Below are 19989 nucleotides of genomic sequence, written 5' to 3' on the forward strand. Positions count from 1 at the left end.
CGATTTTCTGCCAATTACATTAGATTTCCTTGCCGTGACACACACATTTCGTTTTATCATTTTAACGTGCCTAGCATTTTTCGGCCACTGCCACATACGGCTTTTTCTTTTATTTCCAACTTATAGTACGTCTCCCCCTTGAAAACCATTTCTTTTTCAATCAGTCACGTTACGAATTTCAGGAATTCCTTTTGAGTGGTAACCCAAACGTTTACCCTTATAAACGCTTAGGCTGACCCTGCTGCCACCACGGAATGCCATAATTCTTATTTAGACACATCCCAGGATATAATGCAGCCAGCCACTTTTAACTGCAATGAGCAGTTTATGCACAATTCTTCTCCGATCACCACACTATCACATTGAGCTGAATATGCAACCACCCCCAATGTATTTTCAACTAGGCACCTCCTAGGCTCAACAATGCTGCCATACATTTTTATACTGCACCCAGCAACTTTTACACTCTTTCTCGAACCTAGAAACATTCTTTGTCCCTTATCCCTTCCTCAGCCCACTATTTCCTACTAATGGGAGGTTCATTAGCCATTGGCTCTACGAACCAACTGGATTTGCCATACGAACTTTACCAACTGGTAAAATGCCAGTTGGCTTGGCTTTTCTTTTTCCACATAACGCTAACAGTATTTAGCTTACACTTATGGACAAATGTTCCAATAGATTTTTCTCTTTTTCCTCCATCTTTTGTTTGCTCCTTTCCTCCTCCTCTCCCTCGACACACCTACCTATGCTATGCTTATTGCTTGGAAAATAACTTGATGCTAAAATCTGTTCACTTTTTGTTGCTATTTAAAACAAATATCACAAACACAATGTCACTTATCACCACTTATCACAATCCTTGCATATTTGACACAATTATAACACAAACAATGTTTTGGCACCATATAAATGTGACGTGCAACTGTATGTATTGCTTAACAAATCAGCCTTTATAAAGACCCTCAGGGGTTGAAACACGTGTCGGCTGGCCTTCACCAACTAGACAATTTGTCTAAACCTCATGACAATACAAATAAAAGCTTTCATGTGACAACCACAGCAGATCCTTTCATCAATAAGGGTCCGACTACTTATACTGCAAGGTAACCAGGATATTCTCTTTGAAATTTCCCCATTAAGAAGTATTGGGTTTACCTCTTACAACCTGTGACCTTGCAACCAACAGAACAATTCGAAGAGAACTATACACATAGCTCAGCACAGGAGTGTTCATCACCTCGAACCCATCCTCTACTCTTTATCTATGAATTCACGCACTGAGCCCATGAATGAATTGTTAATATCCAGTTTTCAGCGCAGGTTGACTTCCTTTGACAAATGATTATTGGGGTGAGTTAAAGCTGTGGTTTGTCTCTACTTGTGTGCTAATCGAAGCATTGACTATCTGTTGAAATTCATCTTGATGGTTTGAACCTCTTTTTGCAGATTTTGGGGCAGCAGATCAATGACTATATACACCCAGATGTGAATCTGATTGGTGAACATTCTGATGCAGCGGAACTTGGGAGAATGCTTCAGCTCATTTTGGGCTGTGCTGTGAACTGTGAACAGAAACAAGGTAGGCTATTGTGCCATTATCTATTTCATTTGTGATGTGGAGAAACCAAGCTCTAGAACTTAAGACACTAGTACTTTCTGTTCACATATGTGCCTTCATACTGGGAAAAAACATACCCTGCAATTTTCTGTCCTGAAGAAGTGTAATTTAAGGCACAAAAAAATGCCAAATTACTTTGTTTTTCCCTGAATCTAGATCTCCTTCATAAGATCATAAGTCCTTTGCTAATTGGGGAATTAACCTCCCAGACAGGTACCCTCGCTGTAAGCGTGTGTGTTAAAAAATATCTATGCTTTGTTTGTGTTTTTAAGAATACATTTATATTACCTTTTTGCCTATTGAGATGCAAATCAATGCATGGCTTTTCAGTCGGTGCTAGTGCACATTGGTCTAAGGACATGCTAGTGGGTGCAAAATGCAGACTGTCCATGAGAAAGAGATACCCCCATGCATCCGTCCCTCCTGCTTTCACTACATCATAAGGCATAAGGGAAATGAGAAAGATTACAATATAGGGAATGGTCCCATATGCCATCTGCGCTTGTCTCTGCTACGCTCCCGTTGCCATGATTCACTTGTACCCGTGTCATAAGATCTACCGTTTCTATGCAAATGTCTCTGAATGTTCTTCAGTGTTTCATATTTAAGACTAGGGCAGGGTGATATATCAAGTTTTGGAGATATAGCGATATATTTTCAAAAACGATAGAGGATTAGACAATATTAACATTTTGAGATATATGTAGCTACCAATGAGTGCTCCTCAAAATGTTGATCATCTTGGTAAAATACGCCAGAAGTGACAGAGAAGGCACGGATGGATATAAAAGATCTATAAATGACAGTTTACAGGAGCAGAATCTACAACCGCAAAGGAATTAAAGACCCAGATGGATAAGAATGTTATCAAATATGAAAATGAAATCAAAGAGAAAACAAATACAATTCTTAAGAGATAAGGAGGATTGTGCATCGGGAAGAATTTATACAATCGCAAGGAAGTTTGATAACATCAGAAAGGAAGCACGTATTGAGCACCCATTGATAGCACCTAATATTCAGGGAACAGATTCCTACAAGGAAGATGGAGCAAGCACGTCTACAGAAACCTCCAATAGCAGCAGTGAAGATGCACTGATATGGCTACATTTTTTTAGAGGAAATTGGACTTTTACATCAGGTCGTCATAGCCACATTCTGGGGGGGGGGGGTAAAACAAAAACAGGGGCAGACCACCAGGAAGGAATGGAACAATGCGAGGAAGACCAGAAGAGGATGGAGAAGAAAGAGGGAATCGAAGAAACCAATCAGCAGGGCATCATATGCGCTCTGGGAGGGACAGAAAGATGAGAAATTGAATGAAGAAATGCAAATAGTTAATCTCTGATAGAATATTAACCAAAACAGAAAACAGTGTTATTAAAGGGGCTCTCCTTTTGCCTCATGTCTAAATTTAACTATCAGTCGCATATTGATCTATTGTGCTTCATACGCAAATTATGCTATCCAAATATTATGAAAACACAGACCCTACGAAGGCCCTCCTGTTTAACTATTGGAGAAATAACGGCACATTGGAGTCACTTGGAAATGAGGATAGTGGTAGTACAGAGGAGGAGACCGATACAGATGAATGGAGCGCAAATGTACCATACACAATAGATGCTTTGAAATCTATTGATGGAAAATTCAAATGGACATCGAAGATTAGTCCTATGACTCCACATAGCCCAAATATCAATATATTTGAAGATTTGGTGACTGAAAGTCCTTGCATCCAAATCAAGCATAACCTTACTGACGGCCAATGGGAAAGAATGGAGGACTTTAGGGGGACCATACCATCTTCCTTCAACTATTGGATAAGGGTGGGGAATAAATGTGGCTCTTTTAAACTCCATTGATTACATCGCAGAGGCCACAAGGCAGCTGAAAGTCCCCAAGTGCTATAGGAAGCTAGCCATGAACCCCTATCCAGCAAACAAGATGGAGTATGATGAAAACCTTCATAGAAAGGTTATTTAAAAAAAGATGTCCCTGTTACACCCATTACATATTTTGTCCCTAAAATACAAAAGAGAAAAAAACAAACAAACCGGGAGACCCATAGTTGCTTCAATCGTTTACCTTTTGGAAAATGACTCCAAGTTTATAGATACATTTCGAGGGGATCGGGTCCTCCGACGTATTCCATATCAACGACATGTAATCACCACAGCTGTGCTGCTTCGGAAAATCTTTGGCGTCTGCGTCCTGCGTTGATGACGTCGATACGCCGCCCTCGAGGACCTCCTCCGACGGCCGACGTCACTGGATGTTATAAGTAGGACACACGACGCCCGTAGCCTCAGTTCTGTTTTTTCCGCGAACGTGTTCGCTTCGGAGATCTTGGCGCGCCTCGACTCTTTGGAGTTCTTGTTCTTTCTCGGTTCTTCGAACCTGTTTCGTATTGTGAAGTCTTTCGTGAAGATGTCTACCTCGTCTTCCACACAGCGTCCGGGCTTTAAGAAGTGCGGGGACTGTGGGTCCAAGATGTCGTTTAAGGACTCGCACGACACCTTCCTCTGGTGCCTCGGGGAGGCCCATAATACGGATGACTGTCGACTGCCAGTTGCTCACGTCCAAAGCCTTGCGGGAGCGCAAGAAGAAGTTATAGGTAGGTAAGGTTTCTAAGCCACGGAAGTCGAGGTCTGCGGGGCTTTCGACGGACGATTCGAGAGGCGACTCTCCTCGTCGTCGGAAGTCCAGTGGGTCGGTCCCGCCACTCCTCTGCCTCTTCGAGGCACTCCCGGAAGCGCCGTCATCGGTCGCCTTTCCTGTCCTCTTCCGCGGACTCCGCCTGTTGGCGGTTTGCTTACCCCACCAAGCACGCAACGCCGGAGAAATGGGCTTCCTTCGGGAAGAAAATGTTTGCGATTCTGGAATCGCAGGGCACTGGTCCGTCCGCGCCTCCGAGTGGGGTCGGTCGTGATCGGTCGAGAGATGCCGCTCGTACTCCTTCGGGCTCGGGTGGTCGTCACGATCTGTGGGAAAGGTACCGCTCGGACAAGGGGAATCGTTCTCGGCATGCCCGTTCCAGGTCCCGGTCCTCGATGCGCTCGAGACCGTGTGGACCTGTGGTGTCTTCAAGGAAGACGTTGGCGCCGAGGTCGTCGACGAACTCTTTCGAGGCCCCGCCTTCGAAGAAGTAGTCGGCGCCCGAGCTGTCGAGGGACACGCTCGGAGCCCCGGCCTCGAGGACTGTCAGCGCCATCGATGCTGTCGGCGCCGCGTTCAGCGTCGACGCCGATTCACTTGCCGCCTTTCGAGGCTGTTTCAACGGGGGTTCCCCGGGGCTCGGTGCAACCGCCTAAAAAGGATCTGGCAAAGGCCAAGCATATCTTTGTTCTGCATTCTGTGCCTTCTTTCCACCAGCTTGAGTTTATTTTGGAGGTGGATGAGGGCTCTGATGATGGCATGGTTCCGGATACGGTACCGGATGAGATTTTCTCGGGCCATAGCCAGATTGAAGACTTGCGGCAATCCCTGCACGATGCTAGTGGGCTGGACACCTCTCCGTAGATGGAGTTTTGTAGGCCTGAGCCTGGCACTCATGCCGACTCCTCGTACCGGCGCCTTATATCCAGGGTTACCGAGTACTTGGGTTGGTCTGCTCCCCCAGGGGATTTTCTTCAGGATGACCTTACGGATATCCTCGACCAAGGTCCACCAACTGACCTGGTACTGCCGTTCCATATGGCTCTACAGAGGAGGGTGGCGGCGGCTTGGACTGCTCCGGAGAGTCTCCCGGTAGTGGGCAAGTCTTTGCCGTGAAAATACCGCCCAGCCAGTAGCGAGCCCTGCTACTTGACCAAGCACCCCACTCCGGAGAGTTTGGTGGTGCAGGCGGCTATGGCCCCGGCAAAGCAGGCATCGTATCCTACCATCCCTCCTGGTAGGGACGACGAGCGTTTTGATGGCTGGGCGAAGAAAGTGTTTTCTTCAGGGGGTATGGCGCTTCAGGCGGCCAACTCCGCATGTGCCTTGTCACGTTTAACGCACAATCTGTGGAACTGTGTTTCCTTAGCGGCTGAACATATTCCCGAAGGGGATGAACGGGATGGTTTCCTTGCCATGGTTTAGGGTGGTAAGGATGCCATGTGTGAGGCCGTTCAGTCGTGTTTGGACATGGCAGATTGCGTCAGCCGGTCCATGGCGGCGAGCACCGTGATACGCAGGTTTGCGTGGTTGCGGAAGTCGGGGTTTGCTCCTGATGTGCAGGCCCGGCTCCTCAACATGCCCTTTGACGGGGAACATCTTTTTGGCAGCAAGGCTGACGAGAGCCTTGAGAGGTTGCAGACCTCCAAAGCTGCAGCGAAGTCGTTGGGCGCTGCAGTTCGCCAATCTCCGCCTTTTCGTCCTAGGGGACAGCAATGGAGGGGAGGTTCCTTTCGTTATTACTCGTCCTTTGGTAAAGCGAGAGGAGCTGCCAGTCAAAGGGGCCGCCGTAGGAGTGCCAGAGGTGGAAAGCAAGGTACTCGAGGTGCCAAGGCTGCTCGGGCTGTTGCCTGTTTGCCCTCAGGCAACGCTGCAGCCGCTTCAGCTCAGTCATGAGGCCATGTCTCATGGTTCGCCGGTTTGGGGGAAGGCTGGCGCAGCATCTTGCAGAGTGGCGCGCCATTACATCAGATGTGTGGGTTCTGGAGATCATAACCCACGACTGTCTTCCTTTACGGCAGAGGCCTCAAGACAATCCACTGGGTAATCTCCCTTTGAAGAGTCCGGATCCGCCCCTTGCGCAGGAAATTCAATCCCTGCTGGAGAAAGATGCCATAGAACTGGTGCCTGTAGCGGACAGGAACAAGGGATGGTATTCCCCTTATTTTTGGATTTCCAAGAAAGACGAAGGATTGAGACCCATCATGGACTTGCACGGTTTGAACAAACTCCTCCAGAAGGACAAGTTCAAGATGAAGTTCAAGATGGTTACTCTCTCTCAAGTCCTTCAGGCCCTTTAACTTCAGGACTGGTTGGTGTCTCTCGACCTCAAGAACGCTTATTTTCATGTGCCAATACATCCAAAGCACAAGAAGTACCTGAGGTTTGCGGTTGGCGACTCGTACTTTCAGTTTCAGTTTCGGCTCCTGCCGTTCGGATCTTCACCAAGCTCATGGTAGTGGTGGCAGCGCAACTCAGGAAAGGGGGGATTCACGTCTACCCCTACCTGGACGATTGGTTGATCAGGGTGCGCTCTCCCGCGCAAGTCCTGGATCATCTGTCAGTCACCTGCCACTCCCTCCACAAGCTGGGCTTCTCCCTCAACTTAAAGAAGTCCCATTTGACGCCAACTCAGAGGCTCCAGTACATCGGAGCAGTGCTCGACATGTCCCTGGGGCAGTGTTTTCCTCCCCAGGTGAGGGCTCATCACATTCAGCAGATGGTGCACAAGTTTCAGCTTGCCCAGAGTCTAACAGTGTTTGAGTTCTTGAGATTGCTCGGCCTCATGGCATCCTGCATTCTTCTGGTGCCAGAGGCCAGGTTGCGGATGAGATCTTTGCAATGGGCGCTCAAGCTCCAGTGGTCTCAGTCCTCCGGCAGGATGTCGGACCCTGTTCAGGTGCCGTCCTCTGTCGCCCAGGACCTTCTGTGGTGGGCCGTCAAAGACAATCTGATGAAGGGGGCTCCTTTTTGGCTACCCTGGCCGGAGGTGACAATTGTGACGGACGCATCCGTCACAGGATGGGGAGCTCATGCCAACGAGTTGACAGTCAGAGGTCGTTGTTCTCCGTCGGAGTCCAGACTCCATATCAATCTGTTGGAGCTGAGGGCCATCAGGCTAGCCCTGAAGGCTTTTCTGCCGACTGCGAGGGAAGAATGTCCTGATCCTGATGGACAACACGGTTGCCATGCACCTCCTCAACAAAAAGGGGGGTAGGGGCAGGGTCACTTCCTCTGTTTAGGGAGGCGATGCAGCTCTGGTTCTGGGCAATGCAGCAGGAAGTTTCGATCTCGGCAGTTCATCTGGCCGGAGATGAAAACGAGACGGCGGACGCTCTGAGCAGGCAGAGCGCGATCCCTCATGAGTGGGCGTTGGCTCAGGAGAATCTCCTGGAAATCTTCGCCCTTTGGGGGATCCCTCAAGTGGATCTCTTCGCCTCCAGTGTCAACCGGAAGTGCAAGAGGTTCTGCTCGCGGGAATTTCCTCCAAAAGGAGCCTTAGGAGACACGTTTGTGCTGGAGTGGTCATTCCCACTGCTGTACGCGTTTCCTCCAGTCCCCATCATCCCGCAAGTACTGCGGAGGTTACGGAGGTTCGGTTCCTGGATGATCCTCATTGCTCCGGCGTGGGCCCAGAGGACGTGGAACCCGGACCTTCTCGACTTGTCCATCTGTCCTCCGCGTCGTCTTCCCTACCGAGACGATCTGCTCTCACAGGAGGGGGGGGTCAGGTTCTCCATCCAGAGGTCAGATCCCTCAACCTTCACGCATGATTTCTGAAAAGTTGAGGTATAAGGATTGGGACCTCCCTGAAGACGTGATGGAGATGTTGCTCTCGGCCAGACGGCCCGCAACAAAGTCCCTGTGCCTTTGGTGTAAGTTCTGCGACTGGTGCAGGGTTAAGAATGTGAATCCTTTTGCATGTGACATTCCCATGGTTCTGTCTTTTTTGCTTTCTTTGGCCCACAGGGGCCTTCAAATGGGTACCATTTAAAGGTTACCTGGCGGCGCTGTCCATATTTAAGCGCTCGTCTGAAGATTGTTCCTATTTTAAAATTCCTTTAATTTCTCAGTTTCTGAAAGAGCTCACTAATGTGTTCCCTCCGTCACCTTTCCAGGTGCCCAGTTGGGATTTGAACCTTGTTATAAAGTTTTTGATGGGTGCTCCATTTGAACCTTTGCATTCATGCCCTTTGAGACAGTTAACTCTTAAAACTGTATTTTCGGTTGCGGTCACTTCTGCTCACAGAGTGAGTGAGTTACAGGCTCTTTCAGTTAAGCCACCCTTCACGTTGTTTCATAAGGACAGGGTTGACCTTAGAGTTCGTCCTTCCTTTCTTCCGAAGGTGGTGTCGGAATTTCATTTAGGCCAGAAGGTTGTTCTTCCGGCATTTTATCCTCCTCCACATCCTGGTAAGGAAGAGGAGAGGCTCCATAGGCTTCATCCTAGGAAAGCGTTAAGCTTTTAGATCTCACGCATGTCCCGGGTCAGAGTGGACGCTCAACTCTTCATTGGTTACGCTGGAAAGCGTTTGGGACAAGCTGTGACGAAACAGACTTTGTCTCGCTGGATTATTTTGGCTATCTTTGAGTGTTACTGCTTGGCAGGTAAGGACCCACCGGTCGGCTTGCAGGCCCATTCTGCAGGGGTATGGCTTCCTCTACTGCCCTACAGAGGGGTGTTCCTATTCGTAACATCTGTGATGCAGCCACCTGGGCTTCGGTACATACTTTTGTACGTCACTACTCCCTTGATTCCATCCGTGGGCAGGATCTGGCCTTTGGCAAGGCGGTCCTTTACTCCGCAATTTGGGCATTCTAAATTTCTGTTTTCTAAATTATTTTCCCACCTCCTTGCATTGGTACTGCTTTGGGAGTCTGTCATTGATATGGAATAAGTCAGAGTACCCAATCCCCTCGAACATGTTACTCTTACCTGGTAACTTTCTTTCGATGGGATGGGATGGTCCGACGACGTATTCCATATTGCTCCTTCCCTGCCTTGCCCGCTACAGAATTTCTCATGCGATTGCAGCTTACGTTTCCGCAAGGTTTTGTGTGTCAGACTGGCAGAAGACTGGTGCCACACGTTCTGGGAATAAACTTCAACTGAGGCTACGGGCGTCGTGCGTCCTACTTATAACATCTAGTGATGTTGGCCATCGGAGGAGGTCCTCGAGGGTGGCGTATCGACGTCACCGACGCAGGATGCAGACACCAAAGATTTTCCGAAGCAGCACAGCTGTGGTGATTACATGTCATTGATACGGAATACGTCGTCGGACCATCCCATCAAAAGAACGTTACCAGGTAAGAGAGTAACTTGTTCTTCTCTTTCCCCTTCGTCAAGACTATACCATTGTATGTGAGGGATACGACAGATTTTTTAAACAAAATTAACAACTTTCCCTGGCATGAGAATTATTTGCGGATTACACTGGATGTGGTTTTGCTTTATACTAGCATTCCGTGTTAGAGAGAATTCTCTTCCAGGGCTAATTTCCCTTACCTATAGAGTTCCCCCAGCAGCTTTGCTGGATTTGAGGGGTTTATTTTTTTCTCCTGCTAAGAGCGAGACCCTTTTTTTCCCCCCCCACTCTTCCACAGTTTGATAGTATGTGTTTTAGGCTATCTTGTGAGCTTATGGTCTATGGGGTTTTTCTCACCCTCATAGGAATCATCTTTTCACATGTGTGGTACACAGCACCCTCCGTGCGTACCACAGGGGTGTCGTAGCGACCCCCAAACTTAGACTCCATACCCTGGTACTAACTGACTGTCTCCCAGGGCATGTAAAGTCCCCATTGACTTTACTAGTCAATTCTTATGAACAAAACCAGTACAACCCATCTTACTATGGAGGTACTGGGAAGGGTTAATAGTTTTTTCCATATTCATTTTTGGGGGGGGTACCGTACAGTCCCTCTCTCAAGTTTCTGGCTGGTGGCAGTGGTTACTACCGTAAATATTCGACGTAAATATTTTCCTATGGGATTGTCCCATTGTTCGAGGCTGCCACTTTTACTGACAGCCTCTAACATACCGCCGGTTTATTTTATAACTTTACTCCGGTAGGTTTTTATTGCCAGAACTTTGATTTAATTTCTTTCTCTTGTCTTTCTCTATAGTCCTAAACCAGGTCGGGGATCCTTTGTTCGTCCTTTTGGCGGGCTTCTGCACAGAAGCCTTCCTCTCGGCGCCACTGAGTCTGGGGTAGACAGTATGTGTGGGAGGGGGAATAGGCACCCTGGACAGGGTTGCCTACGCAACCCAAGTCGCACTCTGCCCTGATAGGCTGGGGGGGTTCTCCCGCCAGGAGAGCCACCCCACTGTGAGAGTGACCGCTAGGCCATATTGAATGGGGATATTGATGCATAAAAGCAGGGTCCGGAGTACTGGAAGACGTCGCCACTGGAACTAAGAAGCCGAAGAGGAGAGAAGCCAAAGACATCTGCAACGACTGAACCACCGGTGAAGCCCTGCTGCAGATCCTCACCACTTTTCTCCAACGACTCGAGGATCTTCACCTGCAATAGTCTTCTTCCTTTGAGCTGGTGGGGCCAACCAGTTCGCCAATCGCCTTCCAGGACCTGCTTTGGTCGAATCGCCAGTGCCAAGCACTAGGAGACCGGATAGCCAGGCACCCGTCTACCACGACCGCGATTTAAAGGAGCGTACCTTTTATTCGTTGGGCAGCACCACGACTGGTTTCATCCCTGGGCAGTGCAGTAACTCGAACCTTCCTCCACAACGAGAGCCTGTCTTCCTCTGCTGGATCTCCTGAACTGCGGGAACTGCCATGAACTACCACCACCGCTGGAGCCTCTTCCACTTTTAAGGTACATTGTTCCGCCAGGCCTCCCTTTTTGTTGGGTACTGCTGAAGGTGTTTTAAATCCTTTAGTTACCTACTGGGTTGGCCGCCCCAATCATCTAACTTTGTCTTTCACCTTCTGCAACTGCCTTTTCGAATCGTTAAACAAAGACTTGGCTGCAGCTACTTGAACATTTTGCTCCTGGGCACTATGCCCTGTACCACTGACTCTGGCACAGGCCTATTGACTCTGGCTAAATCTGTTACAACTGCCTTCTCTAGATTGCTTCTCACCTATGTGTTGGTGCACCTAATTCTTATAACCACCTTTTCCTTCCCTCTTTTTAAACTTGTGAAGTGCCATTTTGCTTGGTTTTCACCTCCGTATTGTACATGCTAAAGTACTGCCTTGCCAAACTTGTTCACAATCTTATTGGGAAGTGTTGCTGGAGTGTTTAAGAGTATATTCCTGTATAATATAACTTGTCCTTTCCCCTCCCTTTTGAGAAATTGTTAGAGTGCCATTTCTGCTTGGTTGTCACTGTGCCATTTTGCTCAGTTTTCACTCTTGCTCAAACTTGTCTAGAATTTAAATAGGGAGTTGTGTATACTTTACTCGACTGATTTAACTTGATTTATTAATAATGATTTGTGTGTGAACATAAGAGTGTGTAAAATAAATATATTTCTGATGTTTGTTAATCTGCTTAGAATCACATGCTGTGTATAGTCCGACATCCAGTGGTCACTGCAGAGTATTGCATTTTGTTTTTCGTAGTCGAAAAGGGGACGTCGACAAGGCGTGTCTGTAACACTATCCCTATAGTGACGTGCAGTGTACCCACAATCCCTCACGCGTCGAGGTCCCTCAGATTGTTTTTTTCCGCCCAGTTATTGGTCGCCTTTATGCGGAGCTCTTCGAGAGACATTGCGAAATCATTTCCTCGACCCTTGGTCGTTTACTATTATTTATAACCATACACATAGAGCCCTCCCTCGACGCAAAAGCTGTTCTCCGCCGAGCAAGATCTTCGACGGAGGGATGAGCGGAGGAGATCCTTCGGCGCTGCCGAACACGTGGCCTGGCCTCGCCAGCCTAATACAGTAGGGAGAGTGGGGTTGTGTGGTCATTTCTTTGCTTCACTCTAAGAATGCATTTCTCTTTCCCCTCCCTCTCTTTCGAGGTCGTAATCACATTTCATACCCTCAGCTATGGAGAGGACGCCCTTTAGGTTTTGTCCGCGCTGCAAGGGCAAATTTGCCTTGAAGGACGAGCACAAACGGTGTAACCGTTGTTTGCCCCTCGATCACAAAGAGGACGGCTGTGCGGCCTGTAAGTTACTTAAACCCAAAACCTTAAAAGACCGCAGGGTCAAAAGGTGGGCAGCCTATGCGATGTCTAGGTCTGACTCCTCAACAACTGCCGCCGTCGCCGAATGTGACGAGGAAAGTGATTACACGGCCTCCGCAACGGAACCTCAGACCGGTGGGTATTGTCAACCGTAGCCCACGGGTACTGTATAGAGTTCAATCGGTCCCCCACCTACAGACCTCCAAGGGGGCGACGCCTGTCACCAGAACACCTCGTCATCCTCCTGCAAGAAGTAGAACAGCTGCTACAGAAAGGAGCAATAGAGGTCGTGCCCCTATCTCAGGTAATGGAAGTTATTTATTCAGTGTACTTCCTTGTACCCAAAAAGGACCTAACCATGCGCCCTGTACTAGATCTGCGCCCAGCGAACAAATTTGTAAAACCACAAAAATTTCATATGGTAACATTACAGGAGGTAATTCCCCTGCTATCTCAGGGGGACTACATGACAACACTAGACATGAAAGATGCATACTTTCATGTTTTGATGTTGCCAGCGCACAGAAAATACCTAAGGTTCATGATAGAGGGCAAACACTACCAGTTCAGAGTGCTACCCTTCGGCATAGCGTCTGCACCAAGGGTATTCATGAAGGTACAGGCAGTGGCAGCGGCCCACCTGCGCAGGTTGTCCATACCGGTATACCCTTACCTCGACGATTGGCTCGTAACAGGGGAGTCCTACGAGACATGCTTCTCAAACACCCAGAAGACAGTAGACCTTTTGTTCCAACTGGGCTTCTCCATCGAGAAGAACTCCAGCTTAGACCCCAGCCAAATCAAACAATTCCTAGGGGCTCTAATTTGAACAAAGGACGGCCTTGTCTTCCCCTCCAACGAGAAGTTCCAAAATATGCTGTTTCAGATCCCTCAATATGTGGCCGGTCGAGAGGTGTCGGTACGCAAAGCAATGCGCTTGCTAGGAATGATGACGTCATGTATTTATTTGGTACCTCACGCGCGCCTGCGCCCAATGCAAGAGTGGCTCAACAGCCAGTGGTGTCAGGCCAGCGGACAATGGGACGATCTAGTGGTGGTCTCGCAGGCCTTGGTTCTCTCGCTACGGTGGTGGTCGAAGGAAAACCTGGTAATGGGGAAACCATTCGCCACCCCCGCAGTGGAAGCCACTCTAACCACAGACGCATCCCTCACAGGAATGGGGGCTCACCTATCCCAGCAGACTGCTCACAGTGTCTGGACTCCGAGCGTAGCGTCCAAACACATAAACTTATTAGAGCTACTTGCGGTGTTCAAGGCACTAAAAGCCTTCCAGACACACCTACAAGGGAAGACAGTGATGGTCCTCACGGACAGCACCACAGCCATGTACTACCTCAACAAGCAAGGGGCACTCACTCTCCAAGCTATCTCAGAACATCTGGAAGTGGGCTCTCGGACACATGTTCCTATTGTCACAACATGTATCAGGGGAACTCAATCTGCTAGCAGACGAACTCAGCAGAGACAACCCTCTGCCCTCAGAGTACGAATGGCAGTTACATGAAGACATCGTCTTCGACGTCTTCACACAATGGGGCTTCCCAGAAATAGACCTGTTCGCAACTCTGGAGAACTCACAATGCCTAGATTACGCCTCCAGATACCCACAGAACCGCTCCAAGGGGAATGGTCTCTGGATACCATGGTCAGGGAAATTTTTTTACGCTTTTCCACCGACTCCTCTGCTGAACAAGATACTGCACAAGATACTGCACCAGGAACCAGTCACCATGATACTGATACAGCCAACCATGGTTTGCACACTTGAAGGAGATGTCCCTGTCCCCACCAGTGAAACTGGACAAGGGCAAGACACTACACCCATGCCCACAGAACATGAACTTAGCAGCCTGGCTCCTGAGGTCATAGAATTTGGCCATTTACAACTCCTCAGATGCATGGACATTCTCAAAGAAACTAGAAAACCCAACACTCGCCACTGCTACTCTAGCAAGTGGAAGAGATTTGTCATCTGGTTCAGAGGTAAGAGCATCAACCCAGTCCACTGCTCTCCCACACAAATTGTCCTGTACCTGACCCATTTACTGGACTCAGGTCTAGTGTTCAATTCTATTAAAGTCCATCTAGCGGCACTTTCTGCATACACCACCTCTCAACTTAAGGTGTCATGGTGGTAAGTCCCAGTTATCAAAGCCTTCATGGAGGGGGTAAAGAGAATACACACTCCAATAGCAAACCCAGCTCCCGGCTGCGACCTTAATGTGGTACTTACCAGGCTCATGGGCTCACCCTTTGAACCCATGCACAAGGCAACTCTTAAGAACCTCACCCTTAAGACTGCTTTCCTAATAACCATCACCTCCATTAGGAGAGTAAGTGAACTACAGGCTCTTTCTATTCTAGACCCCTTCGTAACAGTTCACAAAGATAAGGTGGTTCTACGCACACACCCAAGGTTTGCAATGAAATTCATATCGAAATTCCATGTCAACCAGTCAATAGAACTACCAACATTCTTTCAAAACCCTTCCAATTTGGGAGAAAAAAGCCTGCATACACTTGATGTGCGCAGAGCTGTCATGTTTCATATGGAAAGAACTAGGCCACTGAGAAAGACTAATCAGTTCTTTGTCTCGGTGGCAGCAGGAAGAGAAGGAGATGCAGTCTCAAAGTCCACTATTTCTAGATGGATTGTTCAATGCATCACTCTCTGTTTCTCTCTTGCTAAGAGAGAACTACCCTTCAAGCCAAGAGCACACTCTACTCGAGGCACTGGGGCATCCATAGCATTCATTGCAAACGTTCCCCTTGAGTCCATTTGCAAAGCGGCAACCTGGAGTTTTGTACACACCTTTACAAAACACTGTCTAGATGCTCACTCTAGATCTGATTCCCAGGTGGGACAAGCAGTATTAAGCCATCTTTTCTCTACTGTTCCTTCTCACAACCCACCTCCAACTCAGGGTACTGCTCGCTAGTCTATGTACAGCATGTGATTCTAAGCAGATTAACAAATATCAGAAGACAATGCATTACTTACCGTAAAAGCATTTCTGATGGTTGTATCTGCTTAGATTCACATGTGCCCACCCTTCCTCCCCGCTCGGATGGAAAGAACATAGACCTCTTTCTACATCTCTCTATCTTTTCTGTACTCACTCACGTATAGAAGGCTCCCTCAGGGCAGAAAAAATACAAACAGAGGGACCTCGATGCGTGAGGGATTGTGGGTACACTGCACGTCACTATAGGGATAGTGTTACAGACACGCCTTGTCGACGTCCCCTTTTCGACTACGAAAAACAAAATGCAATACTCCGCAGTGACCACTGGATGTCGGACTATGCACAGCATGTGAATCTAAGCAGATGCAACCATCAGAAATGCTTTTACGGTAAGTAATGCATTGTCATATTCTTTTTGATACAAAGCTTTGGTCAGTGTTTCCTTGTTCCATAGTATTGTGGTCCTAATGTGTAAACACTGAATACTGCTCATCTCCCTCTTCAGATAAGTCTAACTGCTTAGCCACAGCTACCAACTAAATCTTTGTGGTACAGACTGATACCAAAGGGGATTTATTGCATGTACCTGTAGTCTTAATCTTCTGTAGTGATTCCCTAAGGGAACTGCACAGGATTCTGCCTAACATCCCGCATGAACCGGGAATCACTGCAGTAAAGCGCTTCCTGTCCATGAGATCAATCGGCTATTGAGCACTTTCGAGAATGATGGAGATGCTCACCTTTTGCCTAAACCTATATTCTTTTATGTTCAACGGCCAAATTTGTAGCCAACTGTGTGGAACTGCAATGGGCACGTCCGTAGCTTCCGCAGCTCCATTTTATGCAAATCTTTGTATGGGAGCATGGTAAGAGGGGTATATTTGTATCAGAAGATTTCTCGTTATAAACAGATGGTGATTTCATGGAGCAGGTATATAGATGAGTTTTGTATCCTGTGGCGGTGGCACTACTAAAGAATGCCGTGGGTTTTATGCACTGAAAAACACAGCACAAATGAAATCATAGATTTGGATATTAAGGTACAAATTGTTGATGGAAATCTAACCAGCAAACTATATTTGAAAGTAACTAGCACAAATTCAGTTCTGCATGCAGATGGTGCACACAGAGGTAGCCTCAAGCAAACCATTCCATACAGAGAATTAAGTGTCAATGGCATTTGTAGTGAAGATCGTTATCTAACATGCTTTAATTGCTGCAGCCAGGTTCCGTGATAGGGGGGTATTCGAGCAATGTGATTAACGGAGCTTATGACCGATGCCACATAAATACCAGGGTAAGCACATTCAAACAGGAAAACGTAAGACAATTGGAGAAGGATACTGCAAGCAACATCAGCTGTATAACCACTTTTAATCAAGGTGCAAGCAATGTGAGAAAAGTATTACAAAAGCACTGGCACTCACTAACGAGATGGAGATGACACATTGAAGATCACGCCAGTATTACCTTTAGAAAAGTCACATTGGTATGGCCAAAATTATCTTGTAGTCTTTCAATCTACAGATCCCATCGAGAGTAGAAACTGGCTTGCTCAAAAACCAGAAAGTTTCTTTGAATGTACAAAGTGCAAGGCATGTACATTTGGGGTCAGTACACAATTACATCCACAGACTTGTCGAATGATAAAAATAAAAGAACTGATAACTTCTACCATGAGAGATGTTACTTATGTGATCATGTGACACTTTAAACTCTGGTATGTACCGTGGTGAATCCTGCAGATCCCTCGCTAAAACCCTGCCTAAAGTCTCCTCCCAGGTGACCAGGGAAAGGCAGACGCTTCCTGATCCTGACCTTGGGGGTGGTGTACTGCGTGAGGATCACCTGGGAGGAGATGAGGCTCAAGGTGGTGTGGAGATCCTGTGGGATGAGACACAGTATTTGTTTAAAAGAAAGGACCTTTTAAAGGTACCAAGACATGTAATTATTGTCGTTATGATGTGCTTGAACCACACCTTAAACCTGTTGATGTGGGTAAAGCTGGTGTGACATCTTTAAATACCCCAAGGAAGTTAAGACCGTTTGAGATTTCCAAGGTTAAAAATCCCCCTTACTTCCACATGCACAGTGACAGGAAACCTATAAATAATGGCTTCAATGAACTGCCTTCTCCTTTTCAAATAAACTCTTGTAGCTTTTCCTTGAATTCATTTAAGACAAATAAATCTGAAGTTAGAAATAAAAGCTGACAAGAATACTAATTCTATTGGTTCTGACTACATGTCCCATTATGCCTTAAGTACTGGGACGAGGAAGAGGGCTCAAGAGCAGTGTTGCAGGTGTAGTCGGAGGCTTAAAGGGCCCCCTCAGGTGCAGGCCATTAGATGCAGTAGTCACAGTAGTAGCAGCAGCATAGCAAGAGCACGTTGGCAAACTAAGCAGAAGTTTGTGTAAAGAAGGGACGCTGGGGCTTTGACCAAGCAGATTCCAGTGCAGAGGTTGCGCAGGGCATGGCTTCAAGGAAGACTGCTTTTCCCCCATGTGGATTTTTGTCTAGAACACGTTTCATGTGTCTCCTTTTGTTTCCAGTGAAAAGATTTTTCTAGGCCTATATTATTGATGTATTTGTATGTTTTTTTTAGGTTAGCTATGGCAGTGAGATCTGTTCCCATAGATTTACAGCCAGAACAATTATATTATTATTACAACATGCTTGCCACAGTATAGTTGTATACGCTGACAAATTGTATTATCTTGTCTCTTTAAAAAAAAAAACATAACCTGTATTAAGTGATATATGCAAGTTTTGTACGTCCTTGTTCCCAAAATGTATTTCATTTGGTATTTCTAACTATGCAAGTCTTAATGAATGCAATCTGCACTTGCACTTTGTTTAGGAGGTTGAGAGTATTTTGCATTATGCCTTTAATTTAGGAGGTCGAGAGATGGGTTATTTTAAAAACCAACAGTCTTCTGTTCTGTTGGAAAATGTGCACAGTTCGGCATATGGTAGTCTAAATGTATGCAATTTGCACTTGGCACTATGTGCTTTATTTAGGAGGTCAAGTGATGGGGTATTTTAGAAATCAATTGAATGCTGTACTGTATGCATTCTCGCATAGCTTGGCATATTGTGGCCCTGATGTATGCAATTTCAAATATCTCAGTCCATTGCAATTAAAATGTATGCTATTGATACATGCGCACTAGGCACCTTATGGAGGAGGGATGGGAGATGGAATATGAGATTGTGTCAACAAAATGGCCTTTCTCATACTTCATGAATGAGGTAGTGTCGGGAGATTGCCTTGCATAAGCAAGGACACTGAAGTACTGTATAGGGAACTCTTGACATCCCAGACCGAATATTGCATAAACATGTGTATATTATTGATTATGGTTGCTCTAAGAAATGCAATCTGTATTTGCATTATGCATGCTATTGAAAAGGCAACATATATTTTACAGAGAAGATTCAACATTTTATGTATGCATGTATATGCATGTTTATAACTGCTCAAGGATGTGCCAATTGCACTTTGCACAATGCACTTTAAAAAGCAGAACGTGATCATCTGGTGAGATATGGCACTTTACCATGTATGGGGATAATTTAAACCCTCTGTGCCTAGATGCATTCTCTGCGGTAATAAAGATTTTCCATAATAACTTACTAGAAAGTCTTAATACTATTAAAGACACGGACACTCACATTATGCTTCTCTTCCTTCCTTATTACATATAAGGAAAAGCTCAGCAGCAAGATATTTTGGGCACCTTATACATTAAACATACTCATAATGAAGGTGCATCAAACATATAACAAAGAGTCAGGGACCCGGAGAGGAGGAGGGGGTGAGCTTGCCTCCACGGATTCAATAGAAGATCCGGAGAGTGGGGTAGAAGGATGGGAGAATCCGTAGAAAGTTCCAGAAGAACTGGATACCAGTTCTGTGAAGTCCAGACTGGGGCCATGAGAATTGGCTCCAATTGGTCCTGACGGGCCTTCGCCAGGGTCCTCGCTATCATGGAAAAGGGAGGAAGCGTGTAGTGAACTCCCTCTGACCAGAGCTGTAAGAATGCATCTGTCGCCGAGGCTGTTGGGTCGGGTCTCCAGCTGTAGAACACTTGAAGCTGAGTGTTCAGACGGGAGGCAAAGAGATCCTTGGACATTGGACCCCAGATCTGTTGCAGGCGGAGAAAAATATCTGTTCAGTCTCCAGTTGCTGGAATCGGCGTAATGGCGAGAATGCCAGTCCGCTATTACGTTCCTGAGACCTAGAAGATATTCCGCCGTGACGGAAATCCAGTGATCCAGGCAGAAATGCCAAAAGTCTTTGGCTAGCTCTGCTAGTGGACGTGATTTGGTACCACCCAGATGATTGGTGTATCTTACTGCGGATATGTTGTCCATCTTCACCAAGATACAGCAGCTCACTTTGTTCCTGGCAAAGGAGCGAACTGCGAAAGTGCCCCCAAGAAGCTCCAGACAGTTTATGTGCATCTCCAACTCCTGTGGGGACCAAGTCCCTCCCGTGGCTACTGAGCCACATCTCGCTCCCCAACCGGAACGACTGGCGTCTGATTCGATGATG

General features: G+C 47.0%; 1 protein-coding gene across 3 annotated transcripts in view; it reads left to right on the forward strand.

Moving 5' to 3' along the window:
• The window catches only part of HOOK3 (hook microtubule tethering protein 3), a 1904471-nt gene that overhangs the window by 302953 nt on the left and 1581529 nt on the right, over positions 1 to 19989 (forward strand). For 2 of the 3 annotated variants that reach the window (XM_069626410.1, XM_069626409.1), the window contains exon 5: positions 1450 to 1582. In XM_069626410.1, the coding sequence (XP_069482511.1) occupies positions 1450 to 1582 (133 nt within the window). Of the gene's footprint in view, positions 1 to 1449; positions 1583 to 19989 lie in introns of those variants that run through there. The other variant, XM_069626411.1, reaches the window with a different exon arrangement.

This window comes from Ambystoma mexicanum, chromosome 6p (genome assembly GCF_040938575.1).
Source record: "Ambystoma mexicanum isolate Mex_15411 chromosome 6p, UKY_AmexF1_1, whole genome shotgun sequence".
NCBI classification, from domain to species: Eukaryota; Metazoa; Chordata; class Amphibia; order Caudata; family Ambystomatidae; genus Ambystoma; species Ambystoma mexicanum.